This window comes from Oxyura jamaicensis, chromosome 7 (genome assembly GCF_011077185.1).
Source record: "Oxyura jamaicensis isolate SHBP4307 breed ruddy duck chromosome 7, BPBGC_Ojam_1.0, whole genome shotgun sequence".
Classification (NCBI taxonomy): Eukaryota; Metazoa; Chordata; class Aves; order Anseriformes; family Anatidae; genus Oxyura; species Oxyura jamaicensis.
In genome coordinates this window covers 4366436-4384994 of record NC_048899.1, presented here as the reverse complement: position 1 = coordinate 4384994, position 18559 = coordinate 4366436, and the positions used below count along the sequence as shown (strand labels likewise).

The 18559-nt window shown below is 37.6% G+C and overlaps 1 protein-coding gene across 1 annotated transcript in view; it reads right to left on the bottom strand.

The window, feature by feature from the left end:
• Positions 1 to 1068: 1068 nt before the first annotated feature.
• Positions 1069 to 18559, bottom strand: part of COL5A2 (collagen type V alpha 2 chain) — a 104321-nt gene continuing 86830 nt past the window's right edge. The window contains exons 33-54 of the mRNA XM_035331607.1: positions 18190 to 18288; positions 17398 to 17505; positions 17235 to 17288; positions 16362 to 16415; positions 16192 to 16245; positions 15063 to 15116; positions 14128 to 14235; positions 13967 to 14020; positions 13717 to 13770; positions 12525 to 12686; positions 12316 to 12423; positions 11222 to 11329; positions 11014 to 11067; positions 10585 to 10692; positions 10398 to 10451; positions 8947 to 9054; positions 8199 to 8252; positions 7396 to 7503; positions 5556 to 5847; positions 4419 to 4606; positions 3639 to 3863; positions 1069 to 2739 (exon numbers count right to left, since the gene is read on the bottom strand). Coding sequence (XP_035187498.1) covers positions 2593 to 2739; positions 3639 to 3863; positions 4419 to 4606; positions 5556 to 5847; positions 7396 to 7503; positions 8199 to 8252; positions 8947 to 9054; positions 10398 to 10451; positions 10585 to 10692; positions 11014 to 11067; positions 11222 to 11329; positions 12316 to 12423; positions 12525 to 12686; positions 13717 to 13770; positions 13967 to 14020; positions 14128 to 14235; positions 15063 to 15116; positions 16192 to 16245; positions 16362 to 16415; positions 17235 to 17288; positions 17398 to 17505; positions 18190 to 18288 — 2355 coding nt within the window. The 3' untranslated portion in view covers positions 1069 to 2592. The remainder of the gene's footprint in view (positions 2740 to 3638; positions 3864 to 4418; positions 4607 to 5555; positions 5848 to 7395; positions 7504 to 8198; positions 8253 to 8946; positions 9055 to 10397; positions 10452 to 10584; positions 10693 to 11013; positions 11068 to 11221; positions 11330 to 12315; positions 12424 to 12524; positions 12687 to 13716; positions 13771 to 13966; positions 14021 to 14127; positions 14236 to 15062; positions 15117 to 16191; positions 16246 to 16361; positions 16416 to 17234; positions 17289 to 17397; positions 17506 to 18189; positions 18289 to 18559) is intronic.

The following is an 18559-nucleotide window of genomic DNA, read 5'->3' as shown; positions in this document are numbered from 1 at the left end:
CTCAGACTTTAAGGCTTTGCCTCAGCGATTCTCCAGTGATGTTTTTTACAAAATATTATTTTAGGGTGCTGCCTAGTTAAAGCTCTCTTTCAGTGCCTGAGGCACCCTCCTGAGGAAACGCTGCGCACTTTGTACGGAGATGGAGATGCAAAGGGACGTGAAAAGAAAGAAAGCATATATCCCTGACAATCAGTTACTCTTCTCCTTCAACAACCTCACAAAACGTTTATACTAATCACGGATTATGCCATTCTGATGATGAAAAGCACAAATTCAAAAACAACAACAACAAAACTTTCAAACGCGCTTTTGTCCTCCAAATGTTCTTTACTTTGTGCTTCTGGACAAACGTCCCTTAGAGACGCTGCCATCAGATATCTACCTTTCCCCAGACATGCTGGGGCGAGCCATCATACCTCAGATCATTCCCTGTAGTTAATATTATCCTGGCATTTCTTAAGGCTACAATATGACATGCCGGCTCCTGAGCCACAGATTAACAGAAATCATTTCATAAGAGTACAAAAGAAGTCCTAGTGTTCCAGCACGGGTAATAAATCAACAGATAATGACAGCATGAATCTGATGACTCCCTGCCCCTATGGATGTGCACACGGACAATATGGGAGTTTCCAAAGCTCCTGTCCTTTCAGGAGGAAACAAACATAAATTCTTGCCTGCTTTAATACAGCACAACTTCATGGCTTGTCCTGAAACTGTTTTCTGTCAGAGACAACACTGACACTTGGAATCGGATAAATCACATTTTGCTGAGCCTCGAATAAAAAATACAAATCTCTGGAGTCTCAGACAACGCAAGTTTGACAGCCTTAATAGTATTTCTTGTGACTACTCCATACAAATCGACACCTGCCTTGTGAAAACCGTCACAAAGTACTATTCCACATACTTTCATATTCTTAGGTGTAAAATATTTCAGGTGAACACATTGCAAAGGAGTTTTTCAAACAGCAACACAACCAAACACGAGTTAAATACTTCTATTTTTACTTTGGAAACGGACTGATATGGGACACACTGGAAGGAATTCTACAAAAAGGAAACCACTTCCATAGCGAGAAGCACGTATTTAATTAAATGCTTTGCAAAGATACATGAATAAAGCTATGTGCATGACTTTCTTTAGGGATGGCCCCAGCTGTTTATTTTTTATTTTTTTTTAAAGAAACAAACAAAAAAACTTGGAGAGCACAGATGCAATAAAGAAATAATAATAATAATAAAAGACTACGTAAGTTTGTACCCGCATACTTTACAAAATAAAGCATGCTGGTGGCACAAAACATTTTATATACTGCATGACCAACAAATAAATGCACTGCAACATTGTTCTCTCAAACACCATAAGCGTAACAGCTAAACTCTGAAAATGACATTGACAGTCAGCATCTTTATTTCATCGGCCTTCTACAGAGTCATTTAGCACCATCACTTTTTGTTTGTTTGTTTTTGCCCTGCCTATCTCCTTTCTCGAAATAATAACAGAAGCATAGCACCTTTTAATATCTAAAATAAAAGTAGGAATATTAAATGCATCCCAACTTCCAGAGATGAGGTAGCTCATGCTAAGAAATGATGGAGTTTTCTTGCCTTGACAGCTCAAGACCAGTAAGACAGAATTACTGGTGGTGCATGTCTGGATGTCAGCCAAATGAATGAATTCCTAAATTTTCTTTCTCTTTATTAGCAATTGGTCTGATATACAAGTGAATGATTTGCAACATACATAAATTGGCACCATATATAAGACACTGGTATAATTTGATACGTAATGGCTTCATAGATGGGCAAGTATTGGAAAATCGACAACTATTGGGGTTAAAATGTATTTTGAAGCTTAATAATAATTTAATGGAATTACACAGATAATGAGAAGTGAAATCAGGCCTTATAGTTTAAGATATGGGACACCCCTACTGAAATCTCGTATTTACCCCAGTAGCATTTTTGCTTCATAAATTAATCATGGCTGTGGAATACTCTTACGAGCAGGCTATTACATAGGAAAGTGCAGGAAAGACAATGCCAGATTCAGATGATTTTGTCTGAGAGATTTTCTTCTACAAGAGACAGATATCTGTGAATGGCTAACACACTGGCAACCACAGGAAGATAAACTGGGGTAGAGAGAGTAGATATGACTGAAATATTGCCAACAGTTCACAAAAGTGCTCTACTTTTCTGTTATTCAGTATGCATCCAAGCAAAAGAAATTATTAGAGCTTTACGTAGTCCCACATTAAAACTACCTATTTTGAATACCTGTAAATTCTGAAATTATCTGAAACAAAAGCAAGGACAAATATTCATGTCATTTTTAAAAGGTGGTCATCGGTTCTCTTAAAACTGTACTGCTGTACTAAAGCGTTGGTTTCAATCATTTAAAACGGAACGTTTATAAGTAAAATAAATATTCAAAAGGAGGCCGGGCATTTAAAAAGAACTGTATATACAATGCTGATCCAATATCAGCCATTACTTCAAGAGTCTCAGGATTAACTTCAATCAGTCTAAGTTCATGTGTTTAATTGCTGCTGTGGCTGGGTAGTGTGTTAATCTCCCCCCTTCCTCTTACACAAAACAAACTGGCCCAATTTCAATTCCGAACTCCTGGTCAGTGCTGCCAACGTCCACTGGTGCAATATCTATGATAGGTAAGCGTGCCACATTTTGTGTTCTGTACTCAAAGACAGTCTTGCCCACGTTCCCATTACGTTTCTGAAAAAAAAAAAAAAAAAAACAAAAAAAAAAAAAAAAGAGGGAAAAATTAGTCCAGATCTCATCTGAGAAACAGCCTGAATTCCAGCTGGTGAGTCAACTGTCTGAGATATTTCAGAATTATCTCATTGCATCCCTGCTGAGTAACGCATCCCCTTCTGCACTGCACCTTGAATATTTTAAAATGCCTATGTCTTTCTTTTCCAGTGATGAACAGATCCTTCCAACGGACAGCAGGATTCCTCTCTCAAGCTGCACTGATTGTTCTTTTTGATATGAAATTTTTCTTTATATCTATGTGCACCTGCATCCACTTTCTTGAAGTACATGCCTTTAAAGTACAGAGTAGTCTGATATATATAAAGGGCAAAACAGATTTTATGCATATTTTGCTGTATATTTTGGACTAGGCTGAGAATGCTATTGAACTTGACAAAATTTACACAACCTCTACTTTCTGTTTTTTAAGGCCACTAAAAAGTTTCAGGGGGAACATTTTCCTTTCCTATGGATTTCCTCCAGGGTATTGCTGCAATAATCCTACCCAATTGGTAGACAGATGCTTGACTGACTTCTTTGTGTGATTTAACACAGAAGTAAACAGATATTGGGAAATGCAAACTGTGAAGATATCTATTTCCATATGCTCACTAGTAACTGGTAAGTTATAAATATCCTCTAAATAATGAAGACTTCTATTATATAAAATTGGAATTAGTAAAATACCTATGCAATCGCTTACTTCTGTAATTCATGGTGAAATTCTGCAGCATTGTAGTTACCCTATTCTGTGGATTTATTTATTTTTTTCCAAATTAAGGAAGAACTGTCATTACTGCCATCGTTAGAAGCCAAAAGTCCTTTTACCCCGTACCAAATGACAAAAAGACAGAACTTACCGAACAGCTGTCATGAAGCACAGTGTATCTGAATCGGCTGTTTCCCTCTGCTTTGATCTCCAGGTCATTGGCCCCTTTCAGAATTACTGCTTTTTTCAGGTTCTTTGTCTGGTCATCCATGTACCCAACACTGTTCTTACAAAGGTAAGTGATATTCTGGGATGCTTCCTTTGACAGGAGGCGCAGGAATGTCATTTGAGTGACAGCTGTATCCCCATACACAAACTGTGAAGATACGAAATAGATCACCATTTATTACATGAAAATTGATTAAGATCTTGTAAATTTTATAAACATTTCTGAAACACTATGACACACATGACAACAACTTTATTTTTTTAAAAAAACAGATTAGGTGACAGAATTTATAAAGTAAGACTTGTAACTTTAGCAGTATGGAGCTTTCTGAAAGAAAGTATAGAATTCAATTAAACAATTACAGCAGTGATTTCAATCATATACACCCTAAATACAAAGATAGTGAGTTACTAAAATAGGTTGTTAAAAAAGCTGAAATTTTTAGGGTCAAGAGAAATAAACATCTACCAGAAGTGGTTTATCTATAGCCAATCCCGCCTCAGATATTCTTTCCTTGTTTCTCCCAGCTCCCTTTCCTATAATTTCTGTATGACTACAACTAACTGTATATAAACCAGTCTGATCAAGAGTTAAAATGTTCTGACTGTTGCAGAATCTGCTCAGCAGAGCAGATGAAATTCTAAACAAGAAGGAATCAATGTTCACAGTAGTTAATTCTTGAAATAAAATATATTTAGTTACCTGTGATCCCCTGTTCATATCAAGGCCATACCAAATGGGCTTCAAGTCAGATGATCTGCTGGTCCACCATGTTTTACGTGGGATAGCAGATGGATTTGCAGAAATGCAGGTCTCTCCAGTTTCCATGTTGCAGTATACTTTTATAGCATCTTCAACACATCCCTGGTTAGGATCAATCCAATATTCACCTACAAAGAATAAGAAATGAAATACAGAATTCTGTTATATTACTAAGATTCTTGAAATAACAGGGAAGTTATAAGAAAAGGTATGTCTTGACAGTATAAAAAACAAGAAAGAGCATGCATATCTTTCATGTGACAATCCAGTGCGTGCTTTGATGTGTGCTTTGGGTATACACCATAATGGTGCTTTAATTGAAAGCTGACAAGTATTTCAAATATTTCCAGATTGGGGAATTCAGATTTGAAAGTTGTTTAAGGTTATTTAAATCCATTTCAAAGCTCCTGAATGCTTCAAGCACATAAAGTACACAAAAAATGCTAGAAGATATTTTTTTCTGCAGATTCTGAACCGATGTCAGCCTCTCCTAAGTTGATGCTGGAGGCAATGTATCAGGAACAGGTGAAAAGCTGTTAAGGCCTGCAGCAAATTGTCTCTGCCTTCCAGTCTGTTCTGATTTATCACTGGTAGCCCGTATTAATTAGGGAAACTCCTAATTTGCATGTTAGAATATTGCCACCTATGAATTGCCAGTACGCAGCAGCAGCAGAGAATTCTGGCTGGAAAGCATTCACAGGACATCAATTCACAGGTAACATTTTGAGCTAATAACAGCTAAGCCAATATTCACACCTGATGTACCAACTTGCATCTATCATCACTGAAGCGGTACTCCACTGCGCTAACACTTTCAGAATTAATAGTACGTGGAAGTATAAATATTTCAGATGTAAAACATACATCTGAATATATGGTGAATAAATGAATATGCAGCACAACAAAATATATATCTCACAGGGAAGAAGAAATAATTTTATGAGAAGTTTTTGAGTACTTTGTGTTAATGTTGATTTAGACCATCAAAATCTGTACTACACTTTTTTTCAGTGACCAAGTATTGGAAATAAGACAGAACCATATGGCTCATACAGAAGGTGGTGTGTTTATACGTACCGCTCTTCTTGGATGGGTGGCACAGCTTCAGGTCATCACAAGTCCTTGCTGGATGTTTCTTTGAACCATCCGGGCTGCGCATAGTCTCAATCTGGCTGCTCAGTGACTTCAGTGTGGCATGGACTCCTGGGTCTGTTTTATTGTGGTCATCTGGAGCTGCTTCATCTTCAGTAAACTCTGGGAGTGGATCTGCCATAGCATCATCATAGTGTCCCATAATGTCACCAATGGCAGCAGTGAGGTGGCCTGGGGGGCCTGGAGGGCCAGGAGGGCCAGGATCACCTGGTGGACCCTAAGATAAAACAAACAAAAAAAAGGCAATAAAGGCACAGCAGAGTGAATACTAGGCCAAATAATACAGAAACTAGTGACTAAACAAGCAAAACTTCAAGGCCAGTCACCTTGATGTGCGTGGAAAATTCAGATATAAGTAAGCCATTTACATTTCCAGGATCAGAGGTAAGAGATTAGAACAGCACATGAGGTACCACATTCTGAGAAGAGATTAGAACAGTACTCTGCTTCATGTACTCACTGAGTGTCTTAACACCTTGCTCATTTTTTTCTTACTCTAGCTTTCAGACAACAGCTGGAAAAAGTCATCAAGGAACGGACCCTTGATTTCAGGTTTTTAAGCCATCTGTCCCTCCTTGTTCTCAAACTCCAGCCTAATTGCTTTTTTTTTCGCAGAATCCCAAACAGCTGCAAGTAATTTTTAGAGCAATCTAAAATTCCTGCCTCCCCTGAGTCACCTCAGGCACACTTGCAATTGGTAAACCTGGAGGGAGAATTTGGCACTATCTATACATTTTTCTTTCATAGTGCTGAGCTTTCTGGCCCCAGGTCACCAAAGATGCGAAACAGAATTCACATCATCCCGACTTGGCACAGCAGGTATTTTCCTGAATAAGAAGATTTCCCTGAGTGGCAGGTTTTGAGGTCCTTCTGTTAATCTGGCCTGTGCTATGTGGGGAGGTAACTGAGCCTTGAGACAGAAAACATCTGTCAATAAACATTATACGTCCACGTGCAGGCTCTGTGAGCTCCTTGGCAGTGGAAAGTCTGCAATATACCTTCATTGTAAGTTTGATGCTCTGGTGCATCAGAAGGTATATCAAAAAGTAGCATTTCCTTTGAGATTGATTAGTGCTCCAAAACTAGTGCACACACCCAAACTAATACACTCTACGTCTGGCAAATGAAACGCTTACGTTTACTTCTTATTGTTTCCAATTAATAGTGGCGCGCAAGTCACCATGAAAAGCAAAACTAGAAATACTGGTATGTAGTATTTCTTGTATTGCCTCCTTACACAAAAGAAATATTTGGATACGTGTATTATTCTTATACTTTACCACAGACTATTCATTCAATATTGATGCCTCAGCAGAAATAGAAATTCTGATAACTGGCAGAAATTCAAATGAAATAGTGCAAATATTTGCATGATAAAGACAGGAAACACCATAAATGTTTGTCTTACAAGACAGGAAAACAGCTGAAACTGTCTCCTCTGTCTTGCTCTTTGTTTTAGGCATCTTTTCTATCTACACGCCCAAAATCAGCACCGTCATTCTTTAACTCTTCACATGCTCAGCCTTGTCACCCATTTCTCAAACCACTCTAATTTTCCAGCTACCCTCCTTGGGATGATATAACATATGTTTTATGATTTATGATTCCTATGCACAGATACCCCAACTAGCTGTTGGAGAAACTGTATCTAATATCATGATTTATCTTGAACTCATGAACGTTTGAGAACGTGCTACAATGGACAGCAAAAGAAAACCTCATTATTTGAAGGTAACCTCTTCCCTCCGTATTCCTATCAGCTCACCTCAGGTCCAGCTTCTCCCACACTTCCTCTAACACCAGGAGGCCCAACTGGCCCAGCTGGCCCAGGACTTCCATCTTTGCCTGAAGGACCGACTGGGCCTGGAGGACCCTAGACAAAATAAGAAGGAAGGAATCGGTTTTAGCATTTAATAACAGTTGTATACAAAACAGCCTTTTTACAAGCAATACCTCTTCAGGAAGCACTACAATCATTTATGTCTATTACCAAACTTTAAAAATCACCCTTTTTCTTCTTCTGTAAAATTAAGAAAACAGTTTCAATGCTATTCTTCTAACGGTAATCACCTCAGACAATATATCCACTGGATCCACGGTATATTTTTTCCTAAAACATTTAAGTGAGTTCAGTTCCAAGTGCTACACTTTGGAGTAGCTTCTGTATGCCGAAATGTATACAGACCCAGAGACATCTTGCCACTTGGGAACATACAAGGATTCATATTTCGCCTTTACTTTTGGGTCAGTGATACCCAGGTGTAAGAAAAGCAGAATACCAATAAGCAGAACTGCCACATACGTGGCTTTGCATCAGATGTAGCATAAGTGTCTATATAAGCAGAATGTAGCCCTGTAGTTAATCTGAACTGTTTTACCTAGCTATAAACTACACCTACATTAATGCCTTGTCATATTAAACAAGGTAATGCCTCTCAGCAAAAGATATGGTAATCAACATCATATTGAAATCAATAACAGCAAGGAAACTAAAAATGAAACCCAAACAGAAATCTGTTTGTGGGAAAAACAAGCAAGAAAAACTCCAGACTGAAATCTTCTACTCACCCGAGGACCAAATGGGCCTGGAATGCCAGGACTGCCCTGTTCACCAATAGGGCCCTAAACAGAAGAAACTATCGTTATCATTGTGGCATTTGCAGTATATTCCTTTAGTCTTAAAGAAATAGGGTGTAATATACAACATTATGTACAAATAAGGTTATAATATACAGGAACAAGGGGTAGTACCTTTCCTCTTCTGATCAGTTTTCATCTTATTTTTCTCTTTTGTCACAAAGACACAGTAACTACAGCAATCATGACTGAGATATATAGTATGATGCTTAAGTATATATAAAGTTGTTTCTCCAGAAGACGGGTGATTCACAACACTTTGAATCAGGATGGCTTACAAAAGAGTAACCGACTGCTATTGTGAAGTAGAAAGATGCTTTGTTTTGTCTTGTTTTGTTTAACTCTTTGCCTACATGTTGAAACTTTCAGCTCTTGAACATGATCAGTGAAGAACTGTCAAAAAATTAAGTTTTTGATAGTATTTCCAACCAATTGCCACTGAAAACATGTTCTTACAAATATTAGAGAAACAGTCATAGTCCTCAGGAGATTTTGCATTTGATTTCTTGACTGTAATGTGTTCAAATATGCTGACAAAAAAAAGGAGCTCTTGTGTACTTGCTTTGTCATTTTTTTGTTTTGATTTTTTTGTTTGTTCTTTGGTTTTGTTTTAATGTGTGTCTAATGCATGGTTTAACTACCAAAGAAATAACATTAGAGTATAAACAAAACAACTTACAGGAGGACCAGGAAGACCTTGAAGCCCAGTGAAACCCCTGTGTCCTTTCTGGCCCCTGTCACCCCGATCTCCATTGTCACCTTTGTCACCACGAGGCCCTTGGGGACCCTGTAAGAATCAGTAATGAAATGTAAAATTCTTAACTGAAAAAAAAAAAAAAAAATATCAAAAACCTCATTTTCTTTTAGACACTCTATTCAGATCTTTTTCACTTCTAAAGCTAAAAAAGAAGGTGATGCTGAGGCAGCTCCAGGAATCTTAATTTTTATGAAACAAAAGCAAATAATTACATAAAACTGTTATACTTAATTTCTAGTGTGGTAAACTTAGTCTGTTTAGTTTCATTAGAGAGTAAAACAACAACAACAACAAAAAACCTGTAATAATGATGCTAAACAAATTGCATAATGAAATTGCAAAGTATCTTTGCCTTACTGGATATGGTAAATGATTTTCACGGACATGATTAAAGTATTAAGGATCTTTCACACACTTCTAACAATAAAACCTGTTTTAAGTATGAAAACCTCCATGTTGCATACTTTGCTTCTCACAGCTCCTTTTGCCTTCATTATGGGTAAAGTACAACTGAAGTTACATTCTCTAACTGCAGATAACAGTGTTCAGGCTCCCCAGTACAAATAGCATGGTTCTATTGCTGTCTTAATTTTATTCTTGGTATTTTAGGTAGGTTGAAGCTTTTCATACTAATTTGAGAATCGTTGGAAAAAAAAAAAATGGCTTCTGCTTTCAATTCTGTATTTGTTATCCTTAATTTCATTCTAAATTTCTCAATGCCAAATTCCAAATAGTTTATTAGTGGCATCAGTATTATTAACTACTCAATAAACTTCCCTTTCTCTCATATGACTTCTGCTCAGGGACTGGACAGCTTTCTTTTGAATTTCCCAAGTTTGCAATTCATTTTTTGTTCCAAGCTTGGACTGTAAAAAAGTTATGTAACACAAATAGATGGGTTTTGTTTGGTTTTCTATTTGGATTGATGTCAGAATCTCATAAGCTGAATAAGGCAGTTTCATAGGAACAGGTGATTTTTTTTTTTTTTTTATCTTTCATATTTCTGCCATTTTGATTCTAAAATCTGTCTTTTTGTTCAGCATTCATTGCTTTACTCCTAATTTGAATTGTCAGACTCCAGCAATTTACTAACTCAGGTCTCCCATCCTCTGGGCAGTATCACACTCCAAATAGAGAGACTTCCAAAGCATTTGTTATTTCTCTGCAAACTATTTTTAAAGAAAGAGTAAAAACACTGGTGCATTTAAACAGATTTGTACAACTTTACAGTTCAGAAGACTACCTGCATTCATCTGCAGTCAGAACATTAAAAGTTGAAGCCCTGTTCAGCATTGTAATTTGGGTTCTGTTTCTCACACAAATTCCTGTAATAAATAGCGCAGATAAAATCACAGTGATCATGGAGAACTTACAGGCAAACCTCTTTTTCCTGCACGACCAGGGGGACCCATTGGACCTCGAGAACCCTACAAAGATTGCACAGAGATGACACATGAAGCAATGCACAGAAGTAGACAAAATGCTTCTCTTGATAAACAAACTATTAAAAACAAAGCAAACAAAACAAAACCAGCCAAACAAACAAAAGGTATCACTTACAGTTTCACCTCTTTGACCTGCATCTCCTGGAGGGCCAACAGGACCTGGAGTTCCTGGGCCCCCTGGGGAACCTGGTAAGCCTGCAGGGCCAGGTTCACCACGATCACCCTGCAAAACATAATTTCAATATTAATTATCTGAAGAGGACTGGACTAGATCAAAGCAATAAGCCTTTAGTATTCCTAATCTATTTTCTCACAGTTGCAATCTACAAAGATAATAATTCTGTAAGAACTCAAGTCTGAGTTTCTGGAGGCAGGTGTTCTTATAAAATATCTCAATGAGAGATATTTATTATTCAAATCTATAATATGCTTTTACAACAAATTCTCCATGGCAGTTAACTGAATGAAGAAAACAAATCCACTACACATCAACAATAACAATGGAGATTTATGTAATTGACTTAATAAAACAACTTATGCTTACACGTTCTCCAACAGCTCCATCTCGTCCAGGAGTACCATCGTTACCAGCAGGTCCCTAGAGTTGTGAAACAAATACAGGGCTATCGATTAGCTCCGTAATCTTACATTTCTACAAGAACTAGAAAGCTGTTCTCCATCTTTAGCCTCAAGTATAGGAGAATAACCACTAGACTAATTAGTTTTGTATATTACTAGGCTCAAACACTTACTTCTGGGCCAGCTTCACCGACGGGACCAGTGGCACCTGACTGGCCTATAGGTCCTGGGGGACCTTTATCACCTGGTGGCCCAGTGGGACCTTGTTTTCCTGGTGTACCCTAAATAGATGAGAAATATGACACCAAAATTTTAATCACTAAATGAAGAAAGCACCAGAAAAAAGCCTGACCATAAAACACAATTCATGAATCTGACGTACAATCAACATTCATAGTTTCCTAAAACTGAGAATTAAGTACTGTGTTGTTCTTATAGATTTTGAATATGTATTTAATATAATGTGTATTTTTAAGCAATTTAATTGTGTTAGTCTCTTTTGAATAGGGTTGTATTGTCTAGAAGCTTCACAAGAAGTTTATCTAGTAGCAACTCTCTAAGCGCACACTCCTCTTGACATGTCAATATATCTGATGGCCTTATCTGCAATAGACAAGGTCTACCCAACTCTGCAAAAATGTAATGCAGTTTGAAATAAGTAATATTTTTTTTTTCTCCTTTGTCTGTCTCACCTACAACATATTTTGTTAGCCTGGAATAATTTCTGGCTGTAAATTGACTTTATGGATCAAGTGGTAGTGACAATTCCTCCATATCATCATTTTATTAATACTCTACTTAATGACTTGATCTTCTGGATCATCATGCTTTCCAATAAGTATCCTATAAACCCCAGAAGAAAGTAAAGAGAGCACAAATGGCAGTTTGGAATACTGTAGTTCACAATTTACAAAATAGCACTTACAGAATATTTACTCACATTCAAGTGACCTTTGGGCACCTAAATGAACAGTCTGGAGTGTTTTTTTCAAAGATCTAGTTTCAAGTCAGATAGGAATATTTTAGCCAGAAATCTTAACACATTACCCACTTACTCTTAATTTAGGATCACATCATCCAATAATGGCAGAAACAAAATCTCCCACCTCATGCATTTTCATGAGATTTAGTTGCTCACTATTCTCTCTACATTCACTCCAGGAATTGGAGATTTCCAACCTTCTCCTCACATTACGGTTCACTATACTCTCAAACCCACAAATAGGAGAAAATCCAAGGCTGGTGTATCAACTTGGTCATTACTTACCGCAGGACCTGGCAATCCTGGCATGCCTCTTTCACCTCGCTGTCCTGGCATACCAACAATACCTCTTTGACCAGTAGTTCCTGCTGGACCCGGGGGGCCATCTGGTCCCTGAAATCCACAAAGGATAAAATGATGTTACCACCGTTTCTGTAGCAATAATACAACAAGACCAAGCCTAGAGGGAATTAATAACAACAACCAGGACTTACCGGCTGCCCGTCTTCCCCTGCATCACCCTTGTCTCCAGGACCACCAGGAGGCCCAGCTGGTCCTCGATCACCCACACGGCCATGAGAACCAGGATCACCACGAAGACCTGGGGGACCTTCCTTTCCTGGCTCACCGATAGGCCCAGCAGGTCCTGGAGCTCCCTAATAAGATTAAAAGACCTCATTACATTGGACGTTTTCCTAATCAGGACTATTAAACTCTAAGGAATGTGTTTTGATTAACTATAAACATGCACACTCTGAGGGATGACCACAGTGTGACAGAGCTCAGAGCTAGTACAATCTCAATTTACAGTTGTGCTGGACTCCCAGGGTTTTCAAATTATGTCCAAGCTCTGCCCTTTTGCCCTTCTCTCTCATCCCATTGCCATTCCAACTCCCTCCTTTAAAAGGCATCTTATTTTATTTTTTAGCCTCTGGTGTATAACTAATGCCAGATAATTCCTTGCCCATTCTTTCAAATATCAAGCCAAAGTTCACATTCAAACTTTCATTCATTTCTTCCAAATAAGTGTATTCACTGACCTTTGTTAATTTTTCAAAGACTTTTAAAGAATTTCACATTTATAATATGTTTTCCATAAACTTCACGTTTAGATAAACTAACAATGACTGCAAGTTATTTTGGACAAAATCATCTTTTTTGGAGTTGAATTTTCACATGTAGATCCACAGGTTTATTTGTTTTGTTTTTAAACTACAATGTTTCTAAAAATGTTTAGACATGAGAGATTTTTTGTGTGTGTTTGTTCTTACTTTATTTATTTTAATAGATCTTATGAGTAACTCCATAGCGAGATAAACTGGAAGAGGTCTCTTCCTTTCACAAAAACTCTAACTTCAGTCATCATTGAAGGGGGAGTGGAGGGGCACAGGAAGATAAGGTTGTTGTTTTAACTCACCAGAGCAGCTTGAATAGCTTGAAGCCTAACCAAAGCCTACTTAATCCAATGAAAAGTCCTGCACTGATTTGGACACACTGGATCAACCCCAAGACTAATGAATTTTGTTTAATAAAGTCAGATGCAAACATGCAGTCAGAGAAGTGAGTGCTCTCTTCCATAGCATCAGGCCATAAACATTGCTTCATCGTTCCCACTTTATTTAGTCTTCAGTTTCTCAAGGACCGGTTTATAAATTACACCTCTGAGGAATATGTCAATTGACTTACAGTTGGTCCTGGAGGTCCAACTCTTCCAGCAGATCCTGGGAATCCAGTAGCACCCTAAAAAACATTTTAATATCAACTTTACTGAAAGAAATACAGCATGGATCGCCTAAAGTTTTCTTAACTGAATTAGTGAGCAAATGTTACAGACTGTGAAACATGAGCCGAGATGAGGAATGATAAACACATTGCATAAATTTGCAGTATTAGATTATCTGCAGTCAGGTCACAAAAAAAAATTAAATCTACTTACAGGGGGACCCTGAGTTCCTCGACCACCTTTCAGACCAGGAACACCTGGAGGACCCTAAGAAGAAACGAGAAAGAGGGGGGTGATAGTGAACACTCCGGACATTTTAATTAAGCAAGATCAACCTATGCCACTGTTTCTCTGATTATGTTATTTATACTTACTGGTGGACCAGGAGACCCAGCAAGACCCTGTGGTCCTGGAGATCCAGCATCTCCTTTCTGTCCAGGTTCCCCAGGTTCACCTTTCACACCTGGCTGACCATCAGGGCCCTATAAGAGATCATATTTAGGAGAGACTTCAAGTCCGAGAATACCACATTTTTCTAACTTAACAAAGATGTTTTGTAAGAAATATCTAGAAGTCAAAAAATAACAGGAGAACAAATCAGCCCAAAGAACAGTGCATTTGTTCAATGGGTTGACTCAATAGAACTGCAACAGTTCACCACAATCTGCAGATCACAGATATGTTTTCTGAAAACTGTGAAATCACTATTTCCATTAACAATAATTTCTAAGCTAGTAAATATTTTTCATTTCTCTAGATTTTCTATTTTCCTTTACACCTATTGCATATCTAAAAGTAAAAGAGACTGAACAAACATTCTTTTTTCTTTTCCCATCAGGGAAAGCAGTTGCCTAAGTCTTTGTGAAAGACTGAATCACAATATTTAGACTGTGGGAAAGTTTGGAGGTATTCACTGAAGAGCTCACAATTTTTCTGTTTGATCCATCAATTCAGTCCATCCTCCACTAGTCATGGAGGAAATCTTTTCTACTTTTAGTAGATGACACTTTACAACTTGCCTCGCTTTAATCTCAAAGGAGCAACATGTTCATGCATGTTCATGAAAATACGAAATCTGGTGAATAATTACATAATCTCATCAACAAAATTACTTTTCAACTGTCTAGGGTATTCATTGGCGCTCTTTTCTACTTTATATAATGATGGATAAAAAAAAAAAACAAAAACAGCTCTTTTTGAAACAAAAAATGTGACTCACATTCCAGAACACTGTAGTATTATTCATAATGAAAGAAACTAAAGTCAAAGCATGACTAAAGGAAACTCATTAGTGTTACGAAACACATACCGGAGGACCAGCAAAACCAACAGCACCCGTTGGGCCGTTTTCTCCTCGGGAACCCTGGTCGAAAAAATAAGTATAATTGTATTTAACATAAATGTCTTTCTATATATTGTAAAATTTGCACATAAATACAGAAGAAACAAAGCTAACCATTTCTTGTCATGTGTGATTATATTCTTGCTCTGTTAATCAGAATCAAACGAGCACTTAAGCACAATATAAAGGATGTTAACTATGACATTAAGATCTTCCGTGTGTTCAAGACTATATGTAAACTTGGAATTTAGAGATGGAAGACACGTGCAAGCAGTAGAACAGCATTAAGAGGAATTCTGCTCTTAATCCTGCAAACCACTTCCAGTGGCTGCAGGATTAGCTGAAGAACATACACTCTATGGAACCTACCATTCTCATCAGGGAAAAAATATAATAATAATAATTCAAATGTGTACTCTTCTACAAGGTCAGAATGGGCTGTGAACTGCTTCAACTTAGCTTTCCACAAAGCACTTGTTTGGAAACGGGGCAGCTGAAGTCTGCCAAGCTCCAGCACTCCCTAGAGGGGTGGAAGCTGTTCCAATTTATACTGGAATTTAGATTGTTCTGATTTATGACAGAGACATAATCAATTCCAAGCAGTATGAAGGATCTAGAAGGGCTAAGCTTCTAAATCTTTAATCGTTCAAGCTGACCCTCAAAATCTCTAAAACACAAATGGAAGATTACAAGAATTAACATAATTGGATATATCCAATAATGAGATGCATCTCTGAGCTTTTTCCATCTAAATATTCTTATGGATACAGTAGTATCTGGTGTGGGTGTGCTTTTAAAAAGATTTAAACAATTAAAAGTGGTGTCCTACTTTCAGGTCTGAGGTACATGAGGGTAAGTTTATGTAAAGATTGCCCTAAAACAGTTGTAAGACAGAGCAACAGGGTCTGGCAATACTTCTGCAAGTGCACAGCATCAAGACAGGAACTATAGATTTTGGCTACAAAGGAAGGAAAAGAAAAAGGAAAATATATGAGTAAATGATACAAATGCCTGGAGTGTGGATCAGAGTTAGATATTAGCAGTACCTTGGTAATATTTTTTAACTTATGCCATGAAAAAACAAATGTTTACTCACAGGGTTTCCACGAGAGCCAGGAGGACCAACTAGACCTCGAGGACCTGGTTCACCCTTAAAATAAAATTTAAGGTTAGTTTCCATGTAACTTATCTGATGAGTAACAAAAGTTTCAACAAAGCATGATGATTAGAAACTTCAGTAGGGAAATGGCATAAAAATCTGTTTACCTTTTCACCAGTGGGACCTGCTGGACCCATAGGGCCTATTGGACCAGGGAGACCCTTTTGAACAAATTAAGATGAAAAGAAGTTAGAAAAATGATGGTTATTCAAAATGGTTATTTTAAAACTTTTCATATGCTACTATTTCCATATGCTTCTTTATTCCTTTAAAATTCTCCTTTATTTCTGAAAAATTATTGGGTCTTCCTTATCTAAAATTTACTAGCATTTCCTTTCCCAGTGACCAAAATCGCATATCTCAATAACCTTGCTTCATCTTCTCCTTTGCAGTATTTATGGATAAGGCCAATAATTAAAAAAAACAGCTCTGGCTTCATTTTGCACTCTCAAGAGGCAATGAAGTCACTTTTCACCGACTTACAAGAAACAGACTATATCTTTTATGCTAGTATTTCACTCTTCAAAGTGTCTATCAGTACTTTTGAAGTTTCATATATATCTTGCACACTTCTCAAAAGTTTCCTTTTTCTCTTCATGGGGGAGTTAGGCAAATAGGTTCCAATCTCTCTGTCCAAACCAATCAACTACATTTGATGATGATACAGCACTAGCCATATTACTTTCTTGAATATTTAGAATCCCAAATTAATGCTACTTTTGGGAATCTTTTCCATTAACTTCTTAACTCCCATTATCTATTATACAAAACATGGGCTTGGAACACAGGCATACCAGAATACTGTGCATATCTATCTTGGAAAAACTTGAAAACCAAATGTGGATCATAGGCAGAATGAGAACTTCAGCCCATCATATCTCCAAGTTGAGTACCGTTTAATTCTATGACCGGAGTACCTCTAACACAATAAACAATCTTCTGTGTGAAGAGCAGGTCTAAAAAGTGACAGATTTACTTACTCTTGCCCCATCATTGCCAGCTGTACCTTCAGCACCTTTCTCACCTATGCCACCCTGTGGAAAATACCCAGAAAGTCTAAGTTACGACACTGAATGGTTCACACTCTGGGACAACTGCAGTATTAAGAGATAGGTGATTATACACAGCACAATGGAGACTTACTCTATCACCCTTCGGGCCTGGTGTTCCAGCAATCCCTCTTTCTCCAGGCATACCTTGAAGACCCGGTGGGCCTGGATCACCAGGCGTTCCACTTGGGCCTGGGCTTCCCTGAAACAAATAAAAAGCAAGTTGTTGTCTATTCATCTGAGAAGTATCTTTGTCTCTAGGCTGCAGAACATGCTGTGCCTTGTGTTGAAGTCTCTGGGGTAGTTTTAAGTAATAATTTTCTCTTAAATTTGGACCTTATTCATGTCCAAATACTTTTCATGTCCCATTGTGTTACTCAGGAAATTGTAATACCATAGTCCTTCCAAATACATTAGCATGTACTCAGTGCTTACTGGTGGTGAGAATAGGCAAAAATAGAAGCCTGAGCTTCTCTCTACCTTGTCCTTGATGCCACAGAGGTCTATTACATAAAGTAACAACAGCTAGAAGTTGCCAGTGATTTTTAATTATGCTTTGCTTCTCACAGCTCATATCCATTACAGGTCCCATATTGAGGCACTCCCTTATTGGTGTGATCTTCCTAGGCCCAATTAAATCAATTGCAGGTGAAAGAAAGGCATGCAATTTTCAGCATTTGATTTTAAACACGCAACCCTGCCAAGCCTCTTCAAGTAAACTGACATTGTTATTAAAACAGAGCTAGAGGTTTTTTTGCAGTTTAGAAATGGCTGTGCCCTGTTCTACTGAAAAATACAAAAAAGGAAAGATCTCTCTTACATTCTTGCAAATGAAAATAATTATGAAAGACTTCACTGCAGCAATACAAATTTCCCTACAACTTACCTTTGGACCATCAGGACCGTGACCTCCAGCCATACCCTTTTCACCCGCAAGTCCTGATGTACCTGGCTCTCCCCGTTCCCCTGGATTGCCTCGTTCTCCCTAAAAAAATAAATAAAATAAAATAAAATAATAAAAAAATACAAAAATAAAAAGGATAAATATTAACTATTTACTATCTAGGTACAAGTCTGATAGGAAAAACCTTAAATACATCATAAGCAGAGAACTGCTATTTAAAAAAAGAGCCTGCAAACATATTCTAGGCAAACCAATCAAATGAAAAAAAGTGTAATGTTTTTATTTTAAAGGCAGGAAATATCGTGTGTTGTTCAGCAAAATAAAGCCATTTCACAAACTGTAAACCAAACAG